The sequence below is a fragment of the Microtus oregoni genome, unplaced genomic scaffold (assembly GCF_018167655.1).
Source record: "Microtus oregoni isolate MIOR12 unplaced genomic scaffold, Mior012 000004F_ref0000308, whole genome shotgun sequence".
Taxonomy (NCBI): domain Eukaryota; kingdom Metazoa; phylum Chordata; class Mammalia; order Rodentia; family Cricetidae; genus Microtus; species Microtus oregoni.
In genome coordinates this window covers 3,897,949-3,922,264 of record NW_024543063.1, presented here as the reverse complement: position 1 = coordinate 3,922,264, position 24,316 = coordinate 3,897,949, and the positions used below count along the sequence as shown (strand labels likewise).

General features: G+C 45.0%; 2 protein-coding genes across 2 annotated transcripts; both read left to right on the top strand.

Moving 5' to 3' along the window:
- Positions 1-579: 579 nt before the first annotated feature.
- LOC121447445 (olfactory receptor 12-like) lies at positions 580-1,551 on the top strand. The gene has a single exon (XM_041650693.1). The coding sequence runs from the start codon at positions 580-582 to the stop codon at positions 1,549-1,551; it is 972 nt and encodes a 323-aa protein (XP_041506627.1).
- A 12,032-nt stretch (positions 1,552-13,583) lies between these two features.
- On the top strand, positions 13,584-14,555 carry LOC121447468 (olfactory receptor 12-like). Its single transcript, XM_041650743.1, has one exon. The coding sequence runs from the start codon at positions 13,584-13,586 to the stop codon at positions 14,553-14,555; it is 972 nt and encodes a 323-aa protein (XP_041506677.1).
- Positions 14,556-24,316: the final 9,761 nt, after the last annotated feature.

The window sequence follows — 24,316 nt, the reverse complement described above, 5'->3', positions numbered from 1 at the left end:
TGAACCAGGCTTGGAGTCAGAGCTGTCTAGGTGAGGTCAGCGCCCTGCATGGGGACACAGGCACAGTCTCAGGGTGAGAGCCATTTTCCTACCCCGAGTAGTGCCTGGAGATGACAAAATCACCCAACCCAGATCGTCATGTCCATTTTATGGTCCATGAGTGAGACGGAGGATTAAACTGGGGTTCAGGGGTGGCTCATCAAATGGTGCTACTCAGGAATATCCCTGGGGGTGGAGAGCACACAACCCAGAGGCAGTGTTATGGATGCTGAAGGCTGTCTGTACCTGAGAATCACCCAGCTCCAGAAGCCTCTTTCCCGCCTCAGATCCATAGTTCAGCTTCCTGCCCAGAACTGAACCATGAGGTTCAGCACATCCTCATGAATTTAAAAGTCAGAGAAAATGTCCCTTTTCAGGTCATCCTAGCTCAACCGGAAGGAGATCAAAGCAGTTAGTGAACTGTTTCACGGTGGGCAGCATGGCACCAACAGGCTCCTGAAGCCTGTGGAACACCCGACGGCACCGTTGAGATCTGCTCCCTCTCTCTTCCTTCATCTGCCTCTGCCTCTATCCCCACTCATGGCCGCAGCAGTCCTCAGAAATGGGAGTCTCTCTGCAGTGTCCTTGCAGGGGTTCGTGCTGGTGGGATTTGGGGGAGGTGCAGAGACCCAGGCCCTGCTCTTTGCTCTTTTCTTGGCCCTGTACATGCTGACTGTCCTGGGCAACCTCACCATGATCGTGATCATCACCCTGGATGCCCGCCTGCACTCCCCCATGTACTTCTTCCTCAAGAACCTGTCCTTTGTTGACCTCTGCTACTCCTCTGTCATTGCCCCGAATGCCCTGGCCAACTTCCTTTCCTCCTCAAAGGTCATCAGCTTTGAGGGATGTGCCACTCAGCTCTTCTTTTTCTCCTTGTTGGCTACCACTGAGGCTTTCCTCTTAGCTGTGATGGCCTATGACCGTTTCATGGCCATCTGCAGTCCCCTGAGGTACCCTGTGACCATGTGTCCTATGACCTGTGCCCGTCTGGTTCTGGGTACCTACTGTGGAGGCTGCCTGAACTCCATTGTCCAGACCAGCCTCACATTCCAGCTGCCCTTCTGCAGCTCCAACCGTATTGACCACTTCTACTGTGACGTTCCCCCGTTACTCCAGCTGGCCTGCGGCAGCACAGCTCTCAATGAGCTCCTGCTCTTCGGCCTCTGTGGATTCATCATTGTGAGCACTACCTTAGCTGTGCTGGTTTCCTATGGCTACATCACCATGACCATCCTCAGGATGCACTCAGGATCTGGGAGGCACAAGGTCTTCTCCACCTGTGGCTCTCATATGATGGCCGTGTCCTTGTTTTATGGAACTGTGTTTGTCATGTATGCACAACCAGGAGCAGTGGCATCCATGGCACAGGGCAAGGTGATCTCTGTCTTTTACACCCTGGTCATCCCCATGCTCAACCCCCTCATCTACAGTCTGCGCAACAAGGATGTGAAGGACGCCCTGCAGAGACTGGGACAGCGATACCATCTCGTGAAGAAAGGAGGCAAGTAGGGATCATGTCAGCATAATAGAAGGAAACTACTCTCCTTGGAAGGCACTAGGTGTCTTTATTTTATTTTTTCTTTATTATCGTATTTCTCTTCTTTTCTGAGTTATCATATCCCTGCTTTATTCCTTTCTTCTATCCTTTAATAGGTTTAGCCATTCATCCATGAACATAACCATCTGTTCACTCTGTATCCCATCTTACATGAGTGCATATTATTTTACAAGCATTTAAAAATGTGAATGAGGCATTTATTGACATAATAAAACAATTGGTCCTTAGTTGGAAGCAGCCTGAATCACTTTCACTTTGGTTTGACAAAAGGCAGAGTTAAGACAAGAGTCCTTGAGGCAACCATGAGGACCACTGTCAACACCTCCCAGTAAAGTGCATCACCACAGATTTCTCTGTGGCCCTTTCCTTTTCAGTCATAGCTGAATCTAATGCCGGTGTGGTAGGATGTTCCCTCTAAGCATCTAAGACCTCGGCCCTGAGAAGCTGTGTGTTGATCCATCACTACGATGATCTAGTACACAGACGAGCTAAAGAGATAGCATACTTCCTCTACTGTTTGACTACGGTCCTGCCTGCACCACCTTTCTCTACTCATGGAGCTGCCCTTTGTGTATCACGGTGCATGGCTGGACACATGAGGAGCCCATATTGCACTGACACTATGTATTCCTTCAACCTCCAGCAGTATGAAGCCACACTTAGAGTCACAATTCAGGGAACTTTTAAAACCTGGCCTCACAGGTTTGCAGCTGTCAAAAGGTCCTTGATCACCACAGATGTCTCCAAGTAGGGATGAAGTCTCAGTGGCTACAACAATATGAGAAGTGGAGAATAGGACATTGGTGTAGGAGGTCCTTCTGTTCATGTGTTGCTTTCATTGGTTAATGAATAAAGAAACTGCCTTGGACTAGTTGATAGGGCAGAACTTAGGTAGGCGGGGAAAACTTGACTGAATGCTGGGAGGAAGAAATGCAGAGCAAAGTCAGAGAGACACTACAGAACCACCAGAATCAGACACGCCGAATCTTTCTTGGTAAGCCACTGACAAGTGGCGATACACAGATTATTAGAAATGGGTTAAATTAAGATATAAGAATTAGCCAGTAAGAAAGTAGAACTAATGGACCAACCAGTGATTTAATTAATACAGTTCCTGTGTGATTATTTCAGGGCTAAGCTAGCCAGGCTGCCGGGATGAACAAGAGGGTCCACTCTTTGCAACAGAACATCATTTTCTTGTTGCACATTCTGGCGTTCTGTTTTGTTAAGGTTCTCTCTGACATTGGACAAGAGCCTGAGCCTGAGTCCTCAATGGGCCTCCTTGTCCTTTTCCCCAGCCTCATCCCTCTGGTCCTTGGCCTCTGGCTGTATGCCTTCTGGGATATGGCTCCCTTCCTCACTCCAATCTTATGTCTCACCAGTCAGCTGCCCTCCAGACATGGGCTGGTTTGTATCTCTGCCCTGTGTGTCTGATCCCAGTCTTCAGTCCCTTGATGCTCCTGCTCAGGAAACCTGCAGAGACAGACCTCCAAGCAGGGATGAAGGCTTCTTCCTATTTCCCCTCCTAGAACACCTTGCAGGCTTCCATCTTCTTCTTGTGGCCATCTAGTCTCTGCCTCCAGACTTGATTCATAGTCCCTGATTTTATGTTCACCTGGTTTCAAATTCTTCCTTTCTTTGGACAGTCCTGGAACATTCTGATCAGTGAGTGGCATGCATCTTGTGTTTAATGACATTTCCTCAATTCTTTCTTCTCTCCATACATTCCCATTTTCTCATGTATCCCCAACTCCCTGACACACGCTGAACCCATTGTTTCAGCTGAGAGGAAGAAGTGACCCACACTGTCAACCCTTTTGGCCCTCTCCAGTCTTCACCAGAACACTAATGAACACACATAATTTCCAACACTGGCCAGTCTTCCTCTTTTTGGAAGTCTCTTTCCTGACCCTTCTCATTTGCAGCATCTAACCTCTCCTTTATCCCAATGGAGATGTATTTTATCAGATGTTTTGTGCTGCTTCTTAGTAATCTTTCTACCTGGGGAGCCTCTTCCAGCTCTTCCTGTAAGCTAGGTCAAACATGAGAAACTCCCTTGGTATCTGTTTCTCAGGAATAACTCTTTCCGTGACTTCATTATTATATCTAGATTGGAGAGTAAATGGAAAAATTTTACCAATGATCTTGTGTCTTTTTCCTTGTATGTAATGTTGCTTTTTAGTTTTTGCCTTAAAAATTCCCTTATAGATAATTTTGTGTAAATATATCTTTAAATAAGTTACCTTTCCTTTCCCTTTCTGGTCTCCTTCTATGATTTCCTTACTGTATGTTCGGCTTGCCTGCTATTTAATAGCAGGGCTCACTTCTCTATACTTTTTGACACTGGAGTTGCATAATACTATCAAATACCTAAGATAGAAAACAGCACTGAAACCTCCTGTGAACTTCCTGGAATTCTAGATGATCTATGTTATGTATTTGACACCCTCATTGAAGTGGAGACAGATGGCGGCACAAGGACTGCTCTGGAGTTGTCACTAAGCATCACTTTGGGGAAATCTGGTCACTTCAGTGAGTGGAGACAAAAGAGTTACTATGATGTTACCAGGGGCTTTCTGCATTTGAGGTTGTTTCCAGAAAGTTCCTTTACCTTTCTGTTCATACAGAAATTGGGATAGGCAGGAAAGACTCAGAGAGACGTAGTGACTAATTAAAAAACAGAAGAGCCAAGTGTCAGTAGAGATGGTCAGGCATCCCCACAGTTGGCCACCACTAGGGTCACACACTTCTTTTGAAGTTCTTTTGGTAAATGAACATGGAAGGTGATCTATAAGATGCAATGGTCAGGTTTATGACATAGTTAGGAGGAGGATACAGGTAAGAACAGGCAGAAGTGTTCACCAGCAGCTTTATCACTCTTGTTTGAATCTCTCAGGAAATAGTACAAACACTGTGCTTGGTCTGTGCAGTTACCTCAGCAGTATTATATCTCAGCCAGTGTCAGTGGGAGCCCTTTTATTCCTTATGAATGCCCCCTAGTTCTCCCTGTTTTTCCATTCTTCTTCTCATCACCCTTCTTATCATAATTGTTTGTGGGGGTTAAGCGGTCATTTGATGACCTTTCTTTCAAGATAAATAGGAACAGAGACCTTGTCTATCCATAGAGCGAAAGTCTCGAACCCCACGTAGGAGGGAGATGAGAAGTAACATGGGCTTAAGGATTAGAAGAACATTGTCCAATGAGAACCTAGAAGGAAACCAGTAATTACTAGAAAAATGGTCATGAGAGAGTCTGCAGTGTGCTTTACTATTTGTGTGGTCTGATGGATTCCCAAATGGGACATTTTCCCACCACACAGTTCCTGAGAACTAAGAGGCTATTGAGCTCTGATGTTAGATGCTGAGGGTGTGGCAAGACACAAAAGAATAGCCTAGGAATTAGAAGGGAAATAGTGTGAGGTCACAGTCATTGGTCACACATGCCCATGTGTACAGTCTGGTGGATGATATGGTGGTCCTCCTGTCCTCCTGTGTGGACTGGCAGATAACATGCTACATAGGGAAAAAATCATATCATCCTCAGGGGAAATGTCAGATGTTTTATTAGACCCTTTATTTCTCATAGGTGCCTTCTTGTATTTTTCCATATTTTAGGCCTTTGGTATTTTAATTTTCTCTTTGTATGATCTTTCTGCCTACTTTCAGGTTTGGATGCTGATTGTATGCTACCCTGCTCTGTCCTCTGTCTGTCCAGGAGAGACTATCACGACTGCCTCTTACCTTTCTAGACTAAACCTTCCACTGCATTTCTACCTCAGAGAACTCTTTACCACCTCTCACACCTCCAAACCACAGGCTCTCCCTCTCGTTCACACTCCACTTTCTTTCTTCTCTTCCTCTCTTCCTTGTTTTCCTACTCAAATTATGATATGCTTAGCTCTAAAAACTATAAACTGCATCCTCTCCAGGTACCACCATGATGCCACAGTTTTTGAACCTTGAGAGGAAGCCAGCTGTAATTCAAGGGGTGTTCTAAAATTAGGGAGTCAGGGCTGCTTATAAATGAATAGGGCCATTATTGTGTGTGTAACATGAATTCTAATTGATTTTACTAACAAAAACCCGGAGTCAGATACCAAGGTAAATGCTGAGAGATTGGAGAAGTAAAGGGGGCAGCCATTAGAAAGACTTTTACCTCTATTGAATCTTCAGATTAAAACAGGCAAAACTGTAACTCTAAGAATCCTCAGACTGAAGCCTGAGCTCTAGCCTCCTCCTACTTTATAATCCTCTCTCCACCCAGCCATATCACTTTCCATCTCCACCTCATTAGAGCTGGGATTAAAGGTGTGAGCTACCACCTCTTGGCTCTGTTTCTCTGTTAGACTGATTCAATCTCTTTTAGCCCAGGGTGGCCTTGAACTCACAGAGATCTGTCTGCCTCTTCCCCTGAGTGCTGGTATTAAAGGTGTGAGCCACCACTGCCTGGCCTCTATGGTTAACTAGTAGCTTTGCTCTGCATGCTGATCTTCAGGCAAGCTTTATTTGTTAGACCACAAACAAAATATCACCACATTTCCCCTTTTTTGTCTAAAATAAAAAGGTTAGAAGTAATATTAAAAAACCATATACAATAAGTACAATAATTATATACAAATATGTAAGGCAATAATTATATTAACAGTATCTGGTCCATTAGGATTTGACAAATTCAAATAAAATAGGCATCCTATCATGGTACATCCAAAGTGTTGCACCTAATTCACGCTGTCTTGCCTTGAATTACCGCATTTCTATATCCTCCCTCTTTTTTTACAGCAAGATCCCTGAATTTAATCTTCTTTGTTTGCTAAGTTCTTGACAATTACCAGTAACAAATTATACCCAACCTCCTTTAAATGAGAATAAATATCAATGGCCCATCTTTAGGGAATGTGGTCATAGTTCTCTAGACTATTTTCTGTTGAATGGAGGCACTGGCAATCTTTGAGGGACCTTGAGAAAATTCAGGTCTATGGTCACGTCCTGCCTGGAGAATCTGTGAGGCTGGATCACCCCGGCCAGCAGCCTTCGAGTTGTTCTAGATGTGGAACTCAAAGGACACTGCCACAGAGGTGCTCTGAAGCATTGGCTCATCTGGGTCATTCGGTACCTCCAGAGATTTTTCAGGAGGACTTACTTGATCGAACCTGGTATTTCTTAACACAGAAGGAATCCAGAGTCTCTCATTTCCTGTGGAAATAAAAGCAGCACCTCTTCTCCAAAGTAACATATCTTTTGACTCAAATTTTGACAATGGGGATGTTCTATTGGGAACTCACCAAGGCCAGCTGGCCTGTGTCTGAAAAAGCATGGGATAAAACCAGACTCGCTGAACATAGCAGACAATGAGAACTACTGAGAACTCAAGAACAATGGCAATGGGTTTTTGATCCTACTGCACATACTGGCTTTCTACCTAGGCAGTTTGGATGCTCACCTTACTAGACCTGGATGGAGGTGGGTGGTCCTTGGACTTCCCACAGGGCAGGGAACCCTGATTGCTCTTCGGGATGACGAGGGAGGGGGACTTGATTGGGGAAGGGGGAGGGAAATGGGAGGTGGTGGCGGGGAGGAGGCAGAAATCTTTAATAAATAAATAAATAAAAAATTTGAGATCAAGGCATTTTCAAAATATATGGGTTGGAATAACTAGCAACATTTATAATAAAATATCTTTGTTATGTTTTGCTTTTTAAGACAGGGTGTTTTGGGTAACAGCCTTGGATATCCTGGAACTAACTCTTGTAGACCAGGGTGGCCTTGAACTCACAAAGATCCTCCTGTCTTTGCCTCCCGAGTGCTGGGATTAAAGGTCTGCACTACCACTGCCCAGCTTAAAAAATGTCTCTTAGCAGCTGTTGCTCCTTCCTCAGCAGTCAATCAATTCAAAGATAATACAATAACATACAGTATCCATACTCTGTGTATTTTCCATCTTTATGTGGCTTTTTCTATATTACTTTACTCTCTTTTCAAGGACTTTATTTTAAATCTTTGTTTCTTTTTAACGACTGTCTATACCTTCTCTTTACTCACCCAAACCTATGTATATTTTGAAACACACTGTAAACCATTTATAGATTTTTTTTTTAAATCTGAATCTGCTTTTACTGCATAGCTCTGTCTTTGTCTGACCACATGAGTCTTTAAACTGCTAAGAGGCATGGTTCCACCTCTGCCCTGGTGACTGGCTCTGCACTGCCCAGTCCTCTAAGTGTCCAGCTTCATGGTAGAGGCATTGGTGTGAGCCGTGTTGACCTCTCCAACTCTAGGGAGCTTCTGGGTCCATGCTGCTCATAAACCCCACTTAAGTGTTTGGCAATAGCCCTCTTGAAAGAGCCATGTGGTGTTTGCTGCCAGCACTGGACCAGGAAGCCATCTCTTAAAGGAGCCGTGCCTCTGCTTGCTGCTAACAAACAGAACCCACCAAAGAAAAGAAGTTACCAAGAAGAAAATGAGTTTTGACTCCATTTCTGTGTGTTTATAATCCTTTTTAAAGCCTTTTCAGGCTTCATGTGGAAATTCTTGCTGAAGTTTGGGGTGCCAGTGAATCCTAATTGGTCTTAATAAAGAAAAACTGGACTCAGATATCAGGGTGAATGCTGAGAGATGAGAGAAGTAAAGGAGCCAGCCACTAGAGAGCCCTATTACCTCTATCAAACCCTCAGACCAAAGGTGTCAAAACCCTCTCTCTGCAAATTTGCAGACTGAATGCTGTCTCTATGAAACCTCAGACTGAAGCCTGAGCTCCTGTCTCCTCCCACCTTATGTTCCTCTCTCCATTTGGGCCATATTACTTCCCATCTCCACATCCCTAGTGCTGGGATTAAAAGTGTGAACCACCACCACTTGGCTCTGTTTCTCTTTTAGACTAATTCAATCTCTTTCAGTCCAGGGTGGCTTTGAACTTACAGAGATCTATCTGCCTCTGCCTTCTGAGTGCTGGGATTAAAGGTGTGTGCCACCACTGCTGGCCTCTGATCTTCAGGCAAGCTTTATTTCTTAGATCACAAATAAAATATCACTACAATGCCTTTGAAGTAGCTACAGAATATTAAATACATAGTGAAAAGCCTATAGAAAGGCTCACACAAATAATAAAGAACTAAAACTATTCAGAGGATAAAAACCAGAGGATGGGGATGAGCTGTGAAGCAATGTCTTCTAAATTTCACATGATTGCTGTACACTTGAGCTAATAAAATGATGGAGCTATCTGCAAAAGCTTGAGCCAATCAACATTGACCATGGATGGGGAGGAGCTTATGAGGCCCCTCCCCTCCCATAGAAGCTACTAATTGCTAATATTGCTGGGAAAGGAGGTCTTAATAGTCAGAAGTGGTCATGGTAATAAATAACCCAACTCCCTGTGCTCATGTAAACAAGCCTAATGCAAGTCAGTGAAACACTCACACACACACACACTCACTCACATACACACACACACACACACACACACACACATGAAAATGAAGGGAGAAGAGGACTTGTTGGGAGAAAGGACTCAGAGCAAGAGGCAGCGACTGTTGAGAGATGGCAACATAGGAACTGAGGGAAAGTGTTAATCCCAGGCACTAACCAAGTTGTCTCCTATGATGAGTCACCAAGGCAAATAGTGCAGAAGGAGAGAGTGTTGTGGGCCATCATAACAACAGCAGATGGAGACTGAAGGAATGAAGGCATCAGTAGGAGACATAGCTAACCACCAGGGGAGCAAAGGTCACCCGCCAAAGAGAAGAGTTATCGTTTGGGTTGGATTATTAGATACAGGCTTAAATTTTTAATCCTTATAAAAGAATTTGTGTTAAATTAAAATAACCACAAAGGCATATCTACCCAAGCTCCTGATAGGACTGAAGGATCAATGGACTGAGAAGGCTGACTCTTGATTGTGGAAGAAGGATGCTAAACAGCCCCATACAGGACTCCCTACCTCCTTTCCTCATATCAGTATAGCCAGGGATTTGGAGGAGGAAGTGCTGTGGTCAGGAGGCCATGATGGCCCACACAGGAAACAACCATAATGAGGGACATTGGGTTAGGATCCCTCTGAGTCATCTACCATACCCTGACCCAGTCTCCCCTGATCCCTGGGGACCTCAGCTTCCTGCTAGCTCACCAGGAGAGGGTGACTATGAGGAAGAGATTGTCCAGAGCCAATGGTTTACCTCTGGAGGCTAGGAAGTGTGAGTGCCAGATGCCACAGAGGACAATTGGACTCCCTAATTGGCCACTGGAGACTGCAAGTCCCAGCTCTATCATGCAGAGCATCCTTCCCAACAGTATGAACATAATATAGATGCCCACACACTGCTCTAATAACAGACATGAAAGAGGAAGAAAGGCCAGCAAACCCATACCTCACACTTCACACGACACAGAGTCTGCTGCAGCCAGGACTTGCACACATAGACTCCCAGTCCAGGTCTATGCCTCTGCCCATACCCACCTTATTCTGTTATCCAGAAAGCCATAGCTGACCTCAAGAAGAAAAAGAAACTCTTAATATCTATCTTCAGCACTGCCCAGCTTCAATATCAGGGGGACCTGAGGAGCATGAATGATGGTATCTGACTTTGTGTGAGTCTTGAGTCTTGAGTCTCAAACTGGATAAGCTAACATCAACACGTTATCTGTGAAGGATGCTGCAAGTAGGAGACACCATACATTAGGGACAGTAGGGATGGGTGTTCAGGAATAATTGTGGACTAGCTCTGTAGGCAAAGGTCTCCTATTGTGGTCAAGCCTCACATTAGTCCAGGTCCCGAAGTGCTGGGGGGCTCGATGCAAGGTCACCATCTTGATCACCAGCTCCAAATCTGCAACCCAGAAGGCTGAAGCTCAGCATCCATCAAAGGACATAATGACGCTGCTGGCTTAGGAGGGGCAAGACTGAGACGAGCACAGGCTCTCCCTTCACTGTCACTGTAACCCTGATCTCCAACAGCAGAGCTGTCCATGGGCACCTGCTCCTTCTACATATGTCTCTAGAAGGATTACATCCTTGGCAAGCTGGAGGGATTATGCTTGTCCTTGCTCCAACAGGAAGCATAGGACACTCTGCAACATGGACATATCTATACATATCTCACTGGTCACAAAGGAAACCCATGTGGTAAGTACTTCAATCCCTGTGAGTGTGTCAACTGTGAGCACAAAGTTTCCTACGTGCCTTTGATCTTGTGTGGGAAAGTCAGCTCTGTAGTATATGGCAGACGCATATAGAGTCCTGTAGATTCCATGACCTTACTGTGTGCAGTGTATGGTAAGACAGTGCAACAGCTGAATCCCTACAGCTGAGAGATGCCCTGAGCTTAGAGGATAATGTAGAACAAGCATTCTGTTACTCTCTAGCCAGGATCCTAACTCTGGAAGTCTCCCATATTCCTCCTGGGGACACACAATAGCAGTCATAACTAGCCCTACATTTGTATGTATTCCAGACTAGACATAGTGAGAAGAAACAGTGACCATGAATTGCCCGAAGACACTGGGTAGAGGCCTGCCTTATCAGGTTTTATTTAATTTTTTATTTTTTAAAAAAGAGAAAATTGTTTTATTCTGGATTCTTTTTTAAAATTTGAAATTCTACATTTTGAGAAGCTTTTTCTTACATTTTAACAATTTTTTTAAAATTTATTAAAAATTTCTACCTCCTCCCATCCTCCCATTTCCCTCCCACTCCCCCCACTCCCATCACTCTCCAGTCCTAAGAGAAGTCAGGGTGCCCTGCCCTGTGGAAAGTCCAAGCCCCCCCCCCCCCGCATCCAGGTCTAGGAAGGTGAGCATCCAAACAGACTAGGCTCCCAAAAAGCCAGTACATGCAGTAGAATCAAAATCCGGTGTCATTATCATTGGTTTCTCAGTCTGCCCTCATTGTCAACCACATTCAGAGAGTCTGATTTGATCACATGCGCGTTCAGTCCCATTCCAGCTGGCCTTGGTGAGCTCCCATCAGAACAGTTCCACCATCTCCGTGGGTGGGCGCACCACTCGTGGTCCTGACTTCCTTGCTCATGTTCTCCCTCCTTCTGCTCTTTATCTGGACCTTGGGAGCTCAGTTAGTTGCTCTGATGAGGGACTTTGTCTCTATCTCCATCCGTCACCGGATGAAGATTCTATGGTGATATTCGAGATAATCATCAGTGTGTTAGTGAGGCAAGGCCAATTCAGGCACCCTCTTTTCTGCTGCCCAAGGACCTACTGGGGACATCCCCGTGGACACCTGGGATCCCCTCTAGAGCCAAGTCTCTTGCCAACGCTAAAATGACTCCCTTAATGTAGATAACTTCTTCCCTGCTCCTTATCTGCCCTTCCCCCATCTCCACCCTCCCACTTCCCCAAGCTCTCTCTAGTCTTTCCCTTCTCCCTTCTCTCTCTCCCTTTCCCCTTCCCCCAAGCCCACCCCATACCCCTACTCCCATGCTCTCAAACTTTTGCCCAGTAATCTTGTTTGCTTCCAATTTCCAAGAGGATCTATGTATGTTTTTCTTTGGGTTCATCTTGTTATTTGGCTTCTCTAGGTTTAATGTCCTTTGTTTATGGCTAGAGTCCACTAATGAGTGAGTACATACCATATTCATCTTTTTGGGTCTGGGTTGTCTCACTCAGGATAGTGTTTTCTATTTCCATACATTTTCAGGCAAAATTCAAGATGTTATTATTTTTTTTTACCACTGAGTAGTACTCTAATGTGTATATATTCCACACTTTCTTTATCCATTCTTCCATTGAGGGGCATCTAGGTTGTTTCCAGGTTCTGGCGATTACACATAATGCTACTATGAACATAGTTGAACCAATGCTTTTGTAGTATGATTGGGCATCTCTTGGGTAGATTCCCAAGAGTGGTATTACTGGATCCTGAGATAGATTAACTCCCAATTTCCTGAGAAACCACCACACTGATTTCCAAAGTGATTGCACAAGTTTGCATTCCCACCAGCAATAGAAGAGTGTTCCCGTTACTCCACATCCTCTCCAGCATAGGCTATCATTGGTGTTTTTGATTTTAGCCATTCTGACAGGTGTAAGATGGTATCTCAAAGTTGTTTTGATTTGCATTTCCCTGATGGCTAAGGAGGTTGAACATGACCTTAAGTGTCTTTTGGCCATTAGAACTTCGTCTGCTGAGAATTTTCTTTTCAGTTCAGTACCCCATTTTTAAATTGGGTTAACAAAGAGTAAGACCCTGGGAACCCCAACTCTGAGGTTGGAGCAGGGAACAGAGCTAGGAATGAGGGCAGGTTAGAGGCCATGAGTGTGTCCCATATATGTGTGCTCCCCAGGCCTGCTTTTTCTCAGGACATGGTGCTGCCCCCTCAGTATAATTTCCAATATCTAAACACTGGCAAGAACTGCTCACATTAACAAGCAGAGTCTGCATATTGATTGCCACTGTGTGCCAACATTTGAGCCACAGCTGCTAAGGTGAGATCAGAGTCCTGTGAGGTACACAGACAGTCTGAGTCTGGGAAGGGAGGTTTCCTGCTCTGATACCACTCTGCAAAGGAAGGAATCACCCAGCCCAATTTGTTGGAGGACAGAGGATCTTGGCGAACAATTTTGAATCGGTAAGATGAATAACTTGGGGGGAGGGGTGTATTGTGAGACTCAGGAGACAGCTGCTTCAGTGGCACTGCTCAGGGGTGTCCCTTGATAGAGTGAGCACAGGAACCAGCAGCAGGCATAGGGATACTGAGAGTCACTAAGTGTGGAAGCTTCCTTCTATCCCTCATGGCGTAACTCAGGCTTATACACGGCGAGGGCTCAGTACCTCGTGAATTAAGAAAATCAGAGAAAATGTCCCCTTTCAGATCACACCAGCTCATCCTGGAGAACAGAGTAACGAGTGAATTTCATACAGTGGACAGCATGTCACCAACAGAGACCTGCAGCCTGTGGAACATCTGATGCAACAGTTAGGTCTGCTCTCTCTCTCTCTCTCCGTCCATCTAGCTCTCAGACTCTGTTCTCACCCATGGCCACACAAGCCCATAGAAATGGGAGTCTCTCAGCAGTGTCCTTGCAGGGGTTCGTGCTGGTGGGATTCGGGGGAGGTGCAGAGACCCAGGCCCTGCTTTTTGGTGTCATCCTTGCTTTGTACATAGTGACTGTCCTGGGCAACTTCACCATGATAATACTCATCACCCTGGATGCCCGCCTGCACTCCCCCATGTACTTCTTCCTCAAGAACCTGTCCTTTGTCGACCTCTGCTACTCCTCTGTCATTGCCCCGAATGCCCTGGCCAACTTCCTTTCCTCCTCAAAGGTCGTCAGCTTTGAGGGATGTGTCACTCAGCTCTTCTTTTTCTCCTTGTTGGCTACCACTGAGGCTTTCCTCTTAGCTGTGATGGCCTATGACCGTTTCATGGCCATCTGCAGTCCCCTGAGGTACCCTGTGACCATGTGCCCCATGACCTGTGCCCGTCTGGTTCTGGGTTCCTACTGTGGAGGCTGCCTGAACTCCATTGTCCAGACCAGCCTCACGTTCCAGCTGCCCTTCTGCAGCTCCAACCGTATTGACTACTTCTACTGTGATGTTCCCCCATTGCTTGAGTTGGCCTGCGGCAGCACAGCTCTCAATGAGCTCCTGCTCTTCAGCTTCTGTGGGTTCATCATTTTTAGTACAACCTCAGTTATCCTCATCTCCTATGGCTACATCACCGTGACCATCCTCAGGATGCACTCAGGATCTGGGAGGCACAAGGTCTTCTCCACCTGTGGCTCTCATATGATGGCCGTGTCCTTGTTTTATGGAACTGCATTTGTCATCTATGCACAGCCAGGAGCAGTGGCATCCATGGCACAGGGCAAGGTGATCTCTGTCTTCTACACCCTGGTCATCCCCATGCTCAACCCCCTCATCTATAGTCTGCGCAACAAGGATGTGAAGGATGCCCTGCAGAGGCTGGGACAGCGATATTGTCTCATGAAGAAAGGAAGCAAGTAGGGATCATGTCAGCATAATAGAAGGAAACTACTCTCCTTGGAAGACACTAGGTGTCTTTATTTTACTTCTTTCTTTATTATCTTATTTCTCTGGCTTTTCTGAGTTGCCACATCCCCGCATCACTCTTTTATTCCATCCTTTAATCATTTTACCCACTAATCCATGAACATAAACATATGTCTCCCATGTCTCATGAGTGCTCCATTATTTTCCAGGCATTGAAAAATGTGAATGAGGCATTTATTGACATGATAAAGCAAATAATTCTTACTTGGATAAAGCTTGAATCCCTTTCACTTTGGCTTGACGAAAGAGTCCTTGAGCAAGCTTGTGAATCATTGTCAGCACCTCCCAGTGAACTACATAACTTCAGATTTCTCCATGGCCCCTTCCTTCACAGTCACCACTGAATCTAATGTCAGTGCGGTAGGGAGTTCCCTCTGAGCATCTAAGACCGCAGCCCTTAGAAACCGTGTGTTGACTCCTCCTTACATCTCCTTGGCTCTACAGTGGTGCTGCCTCCTCCACCTCCTCTGCTCATGAAGTTGCTCCTCTTGTATCACAATGCATGGCTGGACACAAGGGGAGCCCATATAGGACTGACTCTAATGTATTCCTTAAACCTCCAGTAGTATGAAGCCACTGTTAGAATCAAAATTCAGAGAATCTTTAAGCCCTGGCCTGGCAGAACATGAATTTGTCAAAAGTCCTTGATCACCACAGATGTCTCCAAGCAGGGATGAAGTCTCGGTGGCCACAAGAATGTGAGAAGTGGAGAATAGAACATCATTTTCTTGTTGCACATTCTGGAGTTCTATTGAGTTAAGGTTCTCTCTGGCACTGGCCAACAGCTTGAATCTTGAGCTGGAGTCCTCAATGGGCCTCCTTGTCCTTTTCCCCAGCCTCATCCCTCTGGTCCTTCATTTCTGGCTGTTCTGGGATATGGCTCCCTTCCTCACTCACATCCTGTGTCTCACCAGCCAGATGCCCTCCAGACATGAGCTGGTTTATGTCTCTGCCCTGTGTGTCTGATCCCAGTCTTCAGTCCCCTGATGCTCCTGCTCAGGAAACCTACAGAGACAGACCTCCAAGCAGGGATGAAAGCTTTTTCCCATTTCCCCTCCCAGAACACTTTCCAGGCTTCCATCTCCTTCCTGTGGCCATCTAGTCTCCGCCTCCAGACTTGATTCTTGTTTCCTGATTTTATGTTCACCTGGTTTCAAATTCTTCCTTTCTTTGGACAGTTCTGGAACATTCTGCCCTGTGAGTGGCAGGCATCTTGTGTTTAATGACATTCCCTCAATTCTATCTTCTCTACATACATTCCCATTTTCTCATGTGTCCCCAACTCCCTGACACACGCTGAACCCATTGTTTCAGCTGAGGGGAAGAAGTGACCCATACTGTTCACCCTTTTGGCCCTCTCCAGTCTTCACCAGTTCTAATGATCACACATAATTTCCAACACTGGCCAGTCTTCCTCTTTTTGGAAGTCTCTTTCTCTAGGGTCCTGACCCTTCTCATTTGATGTGTCACATGGCAGCAGCGTCTAACCTCTCCTTTGTCCCAATGGAGATGTATATTTTCATAAGCTTTGTGCTGCTCCTTAGCAGTCTTTCTACCTGGGGAGCCTCTTCCAGCTCTTCCTGTAAGCTAGGTCAAACATGAGAAACTCCCTTGGTATCTGTTTCTCAGGAATAACTCTTTCCTTGACTTCATTATTATATCTACATTGGAGAGTAAAATGGCAATAGACTACCAATAGTCTTGTGTATATTTCTTTGCATGTAATGTCTCTTTTCATTTGCTGAATTAAAATCCCCCTTTTATATATTAATTTTGATAATTTATCTTATACACACATGGTTGGTTTAAGTGATCTTTGTAGCTACTTAAAATGTGGTGTCTTTTTCTGATCCCCATATAGGAAGCTTTGTGTCAATGTTTCTTTCAATAACTTTTCTTCACTTTGTCTTTCTGACCTCCTTCCATGATTTCCCGACCATATGCTCAGCTCACCTGCTGTTTAGTAACATAGGGTAATTCACTTCCTCTCTACACTTTTTGACACTACAGTCACAAAAATGCAGCATAATATCAAATACCTACAATAGGAAACTGCATGTCAAATCAAAACAGACTGAAATCTCCTGTAAATGTACTGGAACACTAGATGATCTAAGTCATATCCTTAACACACCCATTGAGATGAAGACAGATGGATACACAGGGACCTGTCTGGAGCTTGTCACTAAGTGTCACTTTGAAGAAATTTAATCACTTCAGTGAGTGGAGGCAAAAGAGTTACTATGAAGTCAGCAGGAACTTTCTGCATTTGAGGTTGTTCCCAGAAAGTTCCTTTACCTTTCTGTTTTTACAGAAATTGGAATAGGCAGGACAGACTCAGAGAGAAGTCGTGATGAATCAAAAACAGAAGAGCCAAGTGTCAGGAGAGATGGCCAGGCATCCCCACAGTTGGCCAAGATGAAGGTCACTTCTTTTGAAGAAGTTCTTTTGGTAAAGAACATGGAAAGTGATCTATAAGATGCATCGGTCAGGTTTATGACGTCGATAGGAGGAGAATACAGGTAAGAACCGGTAGAAGTGTTCACCAGCAGCTTTCTCATTCTTGTTTGAATCTCTCAGGAAAGAGTACAGACCAGTGCTCTGGTCAGTTACCTCAGCAGTAGTACCTCTCAGCCAATGTCAATGGGAGCCAGGTCCTGGGGCAATGAAACCTTTTTATTCCTTATGAATGATCCCTAGTTCTCCTTGGTTTTCCATCCTGCTTCTCACCACCCCAGACTTTTACTCGCTTATCATAATTGTTTGTGGGGGGTTGTCATTTGATGACACTTCTTTCATGATTAACATGAGTGTAGACATTGTCTACCCATGGAGCAAAACTCTAGACCCACCTACATAGGGGGGGCATGAGAAGTAACATGGGCTAAAGGACTTGAACAACATTGTCCAATGAGAACCCAGAAGGAAACCAGTAATTATTAGAAAAATGGTCATGAGACAGTCTGCAGTGTGCTTTACTATTTGTGTGGTCTGATGGATTCCCAAATGGGACATTTTCCCACCCCACAGTTCCTGAGAACTAATAGGCTATTGAGCTCTGATGTTAGATGCTGAGGGTGTGGTAAGACACAAAAGAATAGCCTAGGAATTAGAAGGGAAATAATTCGAGGTCACAGGTATTGGTCACACATGCCCACATGAACAGTCTGGTGTATGATGTTGTAGTTCTCCTGTCCTCCTGTGAGGACTGGCAGATAACACGCTACATAGGAAAAATCACATCATCCCCAGGAGAAATATCAGACTTTTATTATACTGTTTGTCTCACTCTGTTTTCTTGTATTTTTACATATTTTATAGCCTTTGGTACTCTAATTTCTGTTTATATGTTCTTTAGCCTACTTTCAGTTTTGTATGCTGATTGTAAGCTACCCTGCTCTGTCCTCTGTCTCTTCAGGAGATGGCATGGAAGAATTGTCTGTATTCTGTCAATCATGTTTTAAATAAACGCTGATTGGCCAGATATTAAGTATAGGTGGGTCAACCAGACAGGAAGTAGAGCAGGGCTATGAAAACAGTGGTATTCTGGGAAGCAGGAAGCTCCCCCCAACCCCCGCAGTTCTGCCCTTCGAAGAAGCAAGATGTGAGCTGCCCTGCTGAGAAAAGTCCTGAACCATGTGGCTAACATAGATAAAGATAATGGGATAATATACATTACAAGAGCTAATAAGAAGCCTGAGCTAATGGGCCAATCAGTTTCATAACTTATGCAGACATCTGTGTGATTTTCTTTGGGGGCTTGCCAGCTGTGGGGTACCAGGCAGAACAGACACCCCAACGAGCAGGCCCTTATGTTACAAAGAGAGACCATCATTGCCTCTTTGACTGCCTCCTACCTTTCTATACTGAACCTTCTTATTGCATTTCTACCTCGGTGACCTCTCCATGACCTCTCACACCTCCAAACCACAGGCTCTCTTACTCGTTCACACTTCACCTTCTTTCTTCTCTTTTTCATCACTTCCTTGTTTTCCTACTTAAATATCAATACTCTTAGATCTAAAAATTCATCCCCAGGCACCACTGTGACACCACTGTTGCTGAACCATGAGAGGAAGCCAATGGTAATGCAAGTGTCCTAAGAATAGGGAGTCAGGACTCTTGATAATTGAGTAGGGCCACTATTGTGTGCCTCCCAAATAACTGCAGAAAAGTTAAAAAAATAGCAAAAAACCTCCAGAAGGGCTCACACAGAACAACAGGAACTAAAACTATTAGGAGCATAAAACACAGAGGATGGGGAGAAGCTATGAAATGATGTCTGTTGGACTTGACATGGCTGCTGTAATCATTAACTCATAGAAGGTGAGACTACCTGCCCAGGCTAGGGACAATCAACATCTCCACATAGATAGGGAGAACCTTGTGAGGCCCCATCCCTCCTGTAGAAGCAATGGACTATTAATATTGCTGAGAAAAGGAACTCATATTAATCAGTCTCAGCCATGTGTAAGTTGTCCTTGATCAATTAAATAACCACACCCCACCTGTGCATTTGCAAGCAATCCTAACAAAAGTCCTTGTAACACACACACACACACCAAGAACACACACACATACACACTCACACATTCATGAAAATGAAGAGAGATGAGGAATTCTTTTTTTTATTGAGAAAAGGAGAAAAAAAAACAAGTTTCCACCTCCTCCCAGCCTCCCATTTCCCTCCCCCTCCTCCCACCCTTCTCTCCCTCCTCCCACCCTTCTCCCCCTCCCCCCACTCCTTTCCCCCTCCCTCTCCAGTCCAAAGAGCAGTCAGGGTTTTCTGCCCTGTGGTAAGTCCTAGGTCCTCCCCCCTCCGTCCATATCTAGGAAGGTGAACATCCAAACTGGCTAGGATCCCACCAAGCCAGCACATTAAGCAGGATCAAAACCCCATGCCATTGTCCTTTGCATCTCACCAGCCCTCATTGTTCGCCATTTTCAGAGAGTCCTGTTTTATCCCCTGCTTTTTCAGTCACAGTCCAGCTGGCCTTGGTAAGCTACCAATAGATCGGCTCCACTGTCTCAGTGGGTGGGTGCACCCCTTGTGGTCCTGACTTCTTTGCTCATGTTCTCCCTCCTTCTGCTCCTCATTGGGACCTTGGGAGCTCAGTCCAGTGCTCCAGTGTGGGTCTCTGTCTCTATGTCCATCCATCACCAGATGAAGGTTCTATGGTGATATGCAATATATTCGTCAGTATTAATATAGGATAGGGTCATTTCAGGTTCCCTATCCTCAGCTGCCCAAGGAAGAAATTGAAGAGGATACCAAAAAATGGATGGACCTCCCTTGCTCTTGGATTGGAAAGATCAACATAGTAAAAATGGCAATTCTACCAAAGGCAATTTATAGATTCAATGCAATCCCCATCAAGATCCCATCAAAATTCTTCACAGATCTGGAGAGAATAATAATAAACTTTATATGGAAAAACAAAAAACCCAGGATAGCCAAAACAATCCTATACAATAAAGGATCTTCTGGAGGCATTACCATCCCTGACTTCAAACTCTATTACAGAGCTACAGTAATGAAAACAGTGTGGTACTGGCATAAAAACAGAGAAGTTGACCAATGGGATTGTATAGAAGACCCGGACTTTAACCCACAAACCTATGAACACCTCATTTTTGATAAAGGAGCTAAAAGTATACAATGGAAGAAAGAAAGCATCTTCAACAAATGGTGCTGGCACAACTGGATGTCAACCTGTAGAAGAATGAAAATAGACCCATATCTATCACCATGCACAAAACTCAAGTCCAAATGGATAAAGACCTCAATATCAGCCCGAACACACTGAACCTGATAGAAGAGAAAGTGGGAAATACCCTACAACAAATGGGCACAGGAGATCGCTTCCTATGTATAACCCCAGAAGCACAGACATTAAGGGCAACATTGAATAAATGGGACCTATTAAAACTGAGAAGCTTCTGTAAAGCAAAGGACACTGTCACTAAGACACAAAGGCAACCTACTGACTGGGAGAAGATCTTCACCAACTCCGCAACAGACAAAGGTCTGATCTCCAAAATATATAGAGAACTCAAGAAACTAGACTTTAAAATGCTAAATAACCCAATTAAAAAATGGGGCACTGAACTGAACAGAGAATTCTCAACAGAAGAAGTTCAAATGGCCAAAAGACGCTTAAGGTCATGCTCAACCTCCTTAGCAATCAGGGAAATGCAAATCAAGACAACTTTAAGATATTATCTTACACCTGTCAGAATGGCTAAAATCAAAAACACCAATGATAGCCTTTGCTGGAGAGGCTGTGGAGGAAGGGGTACCCTCATCCATTGCTGGTGGGAATGCAATCTTGTGCAACCACTGTGGAAGTCAGTGTTTCGGTTTCTCAGGAAATTCGGGATCAACCTACCCGTGGACCCAGCAATACCACTCTTGGGAATATACCCAAGAGATGCCCTATCATATGACAAAAGCATTTGTTCAACTATGTTCATAGCAGTATTATTTGTAATAGCCAGAACCTGGAAACAACCTAGATGCCCTTCAATGGAAGAATGGATGAAGAAAGTATGGAATATATACACATTAGAGTACTACGCTGCAGTAAAAAACAATGACTTCTCAAATTTTGCATGCAAATGGATGGAAATAGAAAACACTATACTGAGTGAGGTATCCCAGACCCAAAAAGATGACCATGGGATGTACTCACTCATAATTGGTTTCTAGCCATAAATAAGGGTCACGGAGTCTACAATAGGTGAATCTAAAGAAGCTAAGTAAGAAGGTGAACCCAAGGAAAAACATATAGTTATCCTCTTGGCTAAGGGAAGTAGACAAAATTACCGGGGAGAAAATTGGAATCTTGGGGGTGGGGTGGGATGTGGGTAAGAGGAGATGGGGAGAGAAAAGTTAGAAGGGAAGGAGGGGGGGCCTTGGGAAAACAGGAGGATTGGGATAAAGGAAGGTTAGACAGGGGAGCACGGAACCACAATTCTTAGTTAAGGGAGCCACTGTAGGGTTGGCAAGAGACTTGAACCTAGAGTGGCTCCCAGGAGCCCAAGGCAATGTCCCCAGAGATGAGGAATTCTTATGATTTTTTGAAAATGTTGCAAGATCCCCAGCGGCAATAGACAGCAGAAATGCTGTAGGTCTCCAAATGGTGGTAGTGAGCCATGTGGCAGCAAACATTGGGCTCTGGGAACAGCCAATACCAGGTAGAGATGGCTGCCTGTCCCCTAGCAGTGGCTGGTCCCAGGCAGGGAGACACATGGCGGGCAGGCAGGAGACAGAGATATGGATAAACACGACATGCAGAGTGAGGTTGAATATTTATTCAGGGGGTTATGGTGGGGGGAGGGAGGAGGGGAAAGAGAGAGAGAGAGAGAGAGAGAGAGAGAGAGAGAGAGAGAGAATGGGAAGAAGGAGAAAAGGACAAGGTGAGAGAGAGAGAAGGGGGAGCAGAAAAGGGAACAGAGAGAGAAGAAAAGATGGCAAGGGAGGAAGTGGCTGCAGGGAGTAGGTGTGGCTTGTCTCTTAAAGTGACGAACAAAAAACCAGGAATTATTTGTAGAAAGGAATCAAGCAAGTACCAGGTACTGGTGAGGTAAGATAATTGAGGAACTCAGTGGAGGCGTCAAACCCAGGCACTGACCAAGTTTTCTCCAATGATGAGTTGTCAAGGACATTATCAGTGCAGAAGGAGTGAGTGTTGTGGGCCATCCTCATAAAGACACCAGATGGAGACTGCAGAGTGAAGGAATGGGTGGGAGTCAGACCTCACCACCCAGAGAAGAAAGGGTCACCCACCAAGAGAAGAACTATCCATTTGGTTGGGATTATTATATACTGGTTGAATTTTTAATCCATTAAGTAGGATTTATGTCAGGTGATGGTGGCACACCTTTAATCCCAGCACATGGAAGGCAGGGGCACGCAGATCTCTGTGATTTTGAGGCCAGTCTGGTCTACAAGAGATAACACCAGGACAGGCTCTAAAGATACAGAGAAACACTGTCTGAGAAAAAAAATAACCAAAAAGGCATAGAAAGAGAAAACCGAGACCCTCAACCCAGACTCCTGATAGGACTGAAAGGAAAATGGACTGAGAAGGCTCACTCTTGGTTGTGGTAGGAGGAAGATAAGCAGACCCATATGGGACTCCCTACCTTCTTTCCTCATATCAGTATAGCCAGGGAGTTGGAGGAGGAAATGTTGTGGCCAGGGCCATGATGGCCCACACAGGGAACAACTTTAATGAGGGATATCAAATTAGGATCCCTCTGAGTATTCTACCATACCCTGACAGAGTCTCCTCGGGTTCCTGAGGTCCCTAGGCCTCTTGCAAACTAACCTGGAGAAGGTGGCTATGAGGAAGAAATTGTCCAGTATCTTTGTTATACCTCTGGAGGCTATTCAGTTTGGTCCCAGATGCCACAGAGGATAAAGCCTCCTAAATTGGCCACTAGAGACTATAAGTCCCAGGTCAACCATGCAGAGCATCTCCCCAACAGAGTGAACCCAACTATAGACACACACAAACTGCCCTTATAACAGATATGGAAGAGGAGGAAAGGCCAGCAAACCCAGACATCACACTTAACAAGACACAAAACTTGCTGCAGCCAGGAATTACACACATAGACTCTCAGTCCAGGCCTACAACTCTGCCCATACCCACCTCATTTTACTGTCCAGAAATCTATAGCTGACCTCAGGAAGAAAAAGGAACCTATGGTTCTATCTTCAGAACAGACCAGCCTTAACAGCATGCGGACCTGAGGAGCATGGATGGTGGTATCTGACTTTGTGTGAGTCCTGAGTCTCACCTAGATAAGGTAAAGACAGGATGTTATCTTTCAACAATGCTAAAAGTAGAAGACACAATACATGGTGGACATCAGGAGTGGGACTCAGAAATAATTGTGGACTAACTCTGTAGACAAAGGTGTTCTGTTGTGGTCAAGCATCATATAAGTCCAAGTCACAGTTCGCAATTCTGCAAGGTTCCACACAGGGTCACCATCTTGAAGATCAGCTCCAATTCTGCAGTCATGTAGGATGAAGCTCTGCATTCATGACAGGACAAAGTGATGCTGCTGGCTTATGAGGGGCAAGGCTAAGAGGAGCACAGGCTGTGTCTTTACTGACACTGGAACACTGTTCTCCCACGGCAGACCTTCCATGGATACCTTCTCCTTCCACATACGACTCTAGATGTATTTGATCCTTGGCAGGCTGAAGAGATTATGCTTGTCCTTGCTTTAACAGGAAACATAGGACCGGCTGTGTGGTGGACATATTTATACACATCACACTGGTCACAAGGGAAACCCATGTGGTAAGGTCTTAAATTCCTGTCATGTGTGTCAAGTGTGAGCACAAATCTTCATACATACCTTTGAGCTTTCAGTGGAAAAGTTAGCTCTCTAGTATATGGTGGGCTCACATAGCGTCCTTCCTATTCCATGACCTCACTGCATGCAGTGTATGGTAGATAGTGCAAAAGGCAAGTCCCTGAGTTTTGAGCATGTTGTAGAACAGACATTCCTTCCTCTCTAGCCAGGTTCCTAACTCTGGCAACCTCCCTTATTTCTCCTGGGATAAACAGTAGCAATCATAGCTACCCAACAGGACATTTGGATTCATTCTAGACTGGACATAATGAGATGAAAAAGTGACCATGAATTGCCCAAAGACACTGGGTAGAGGCAAG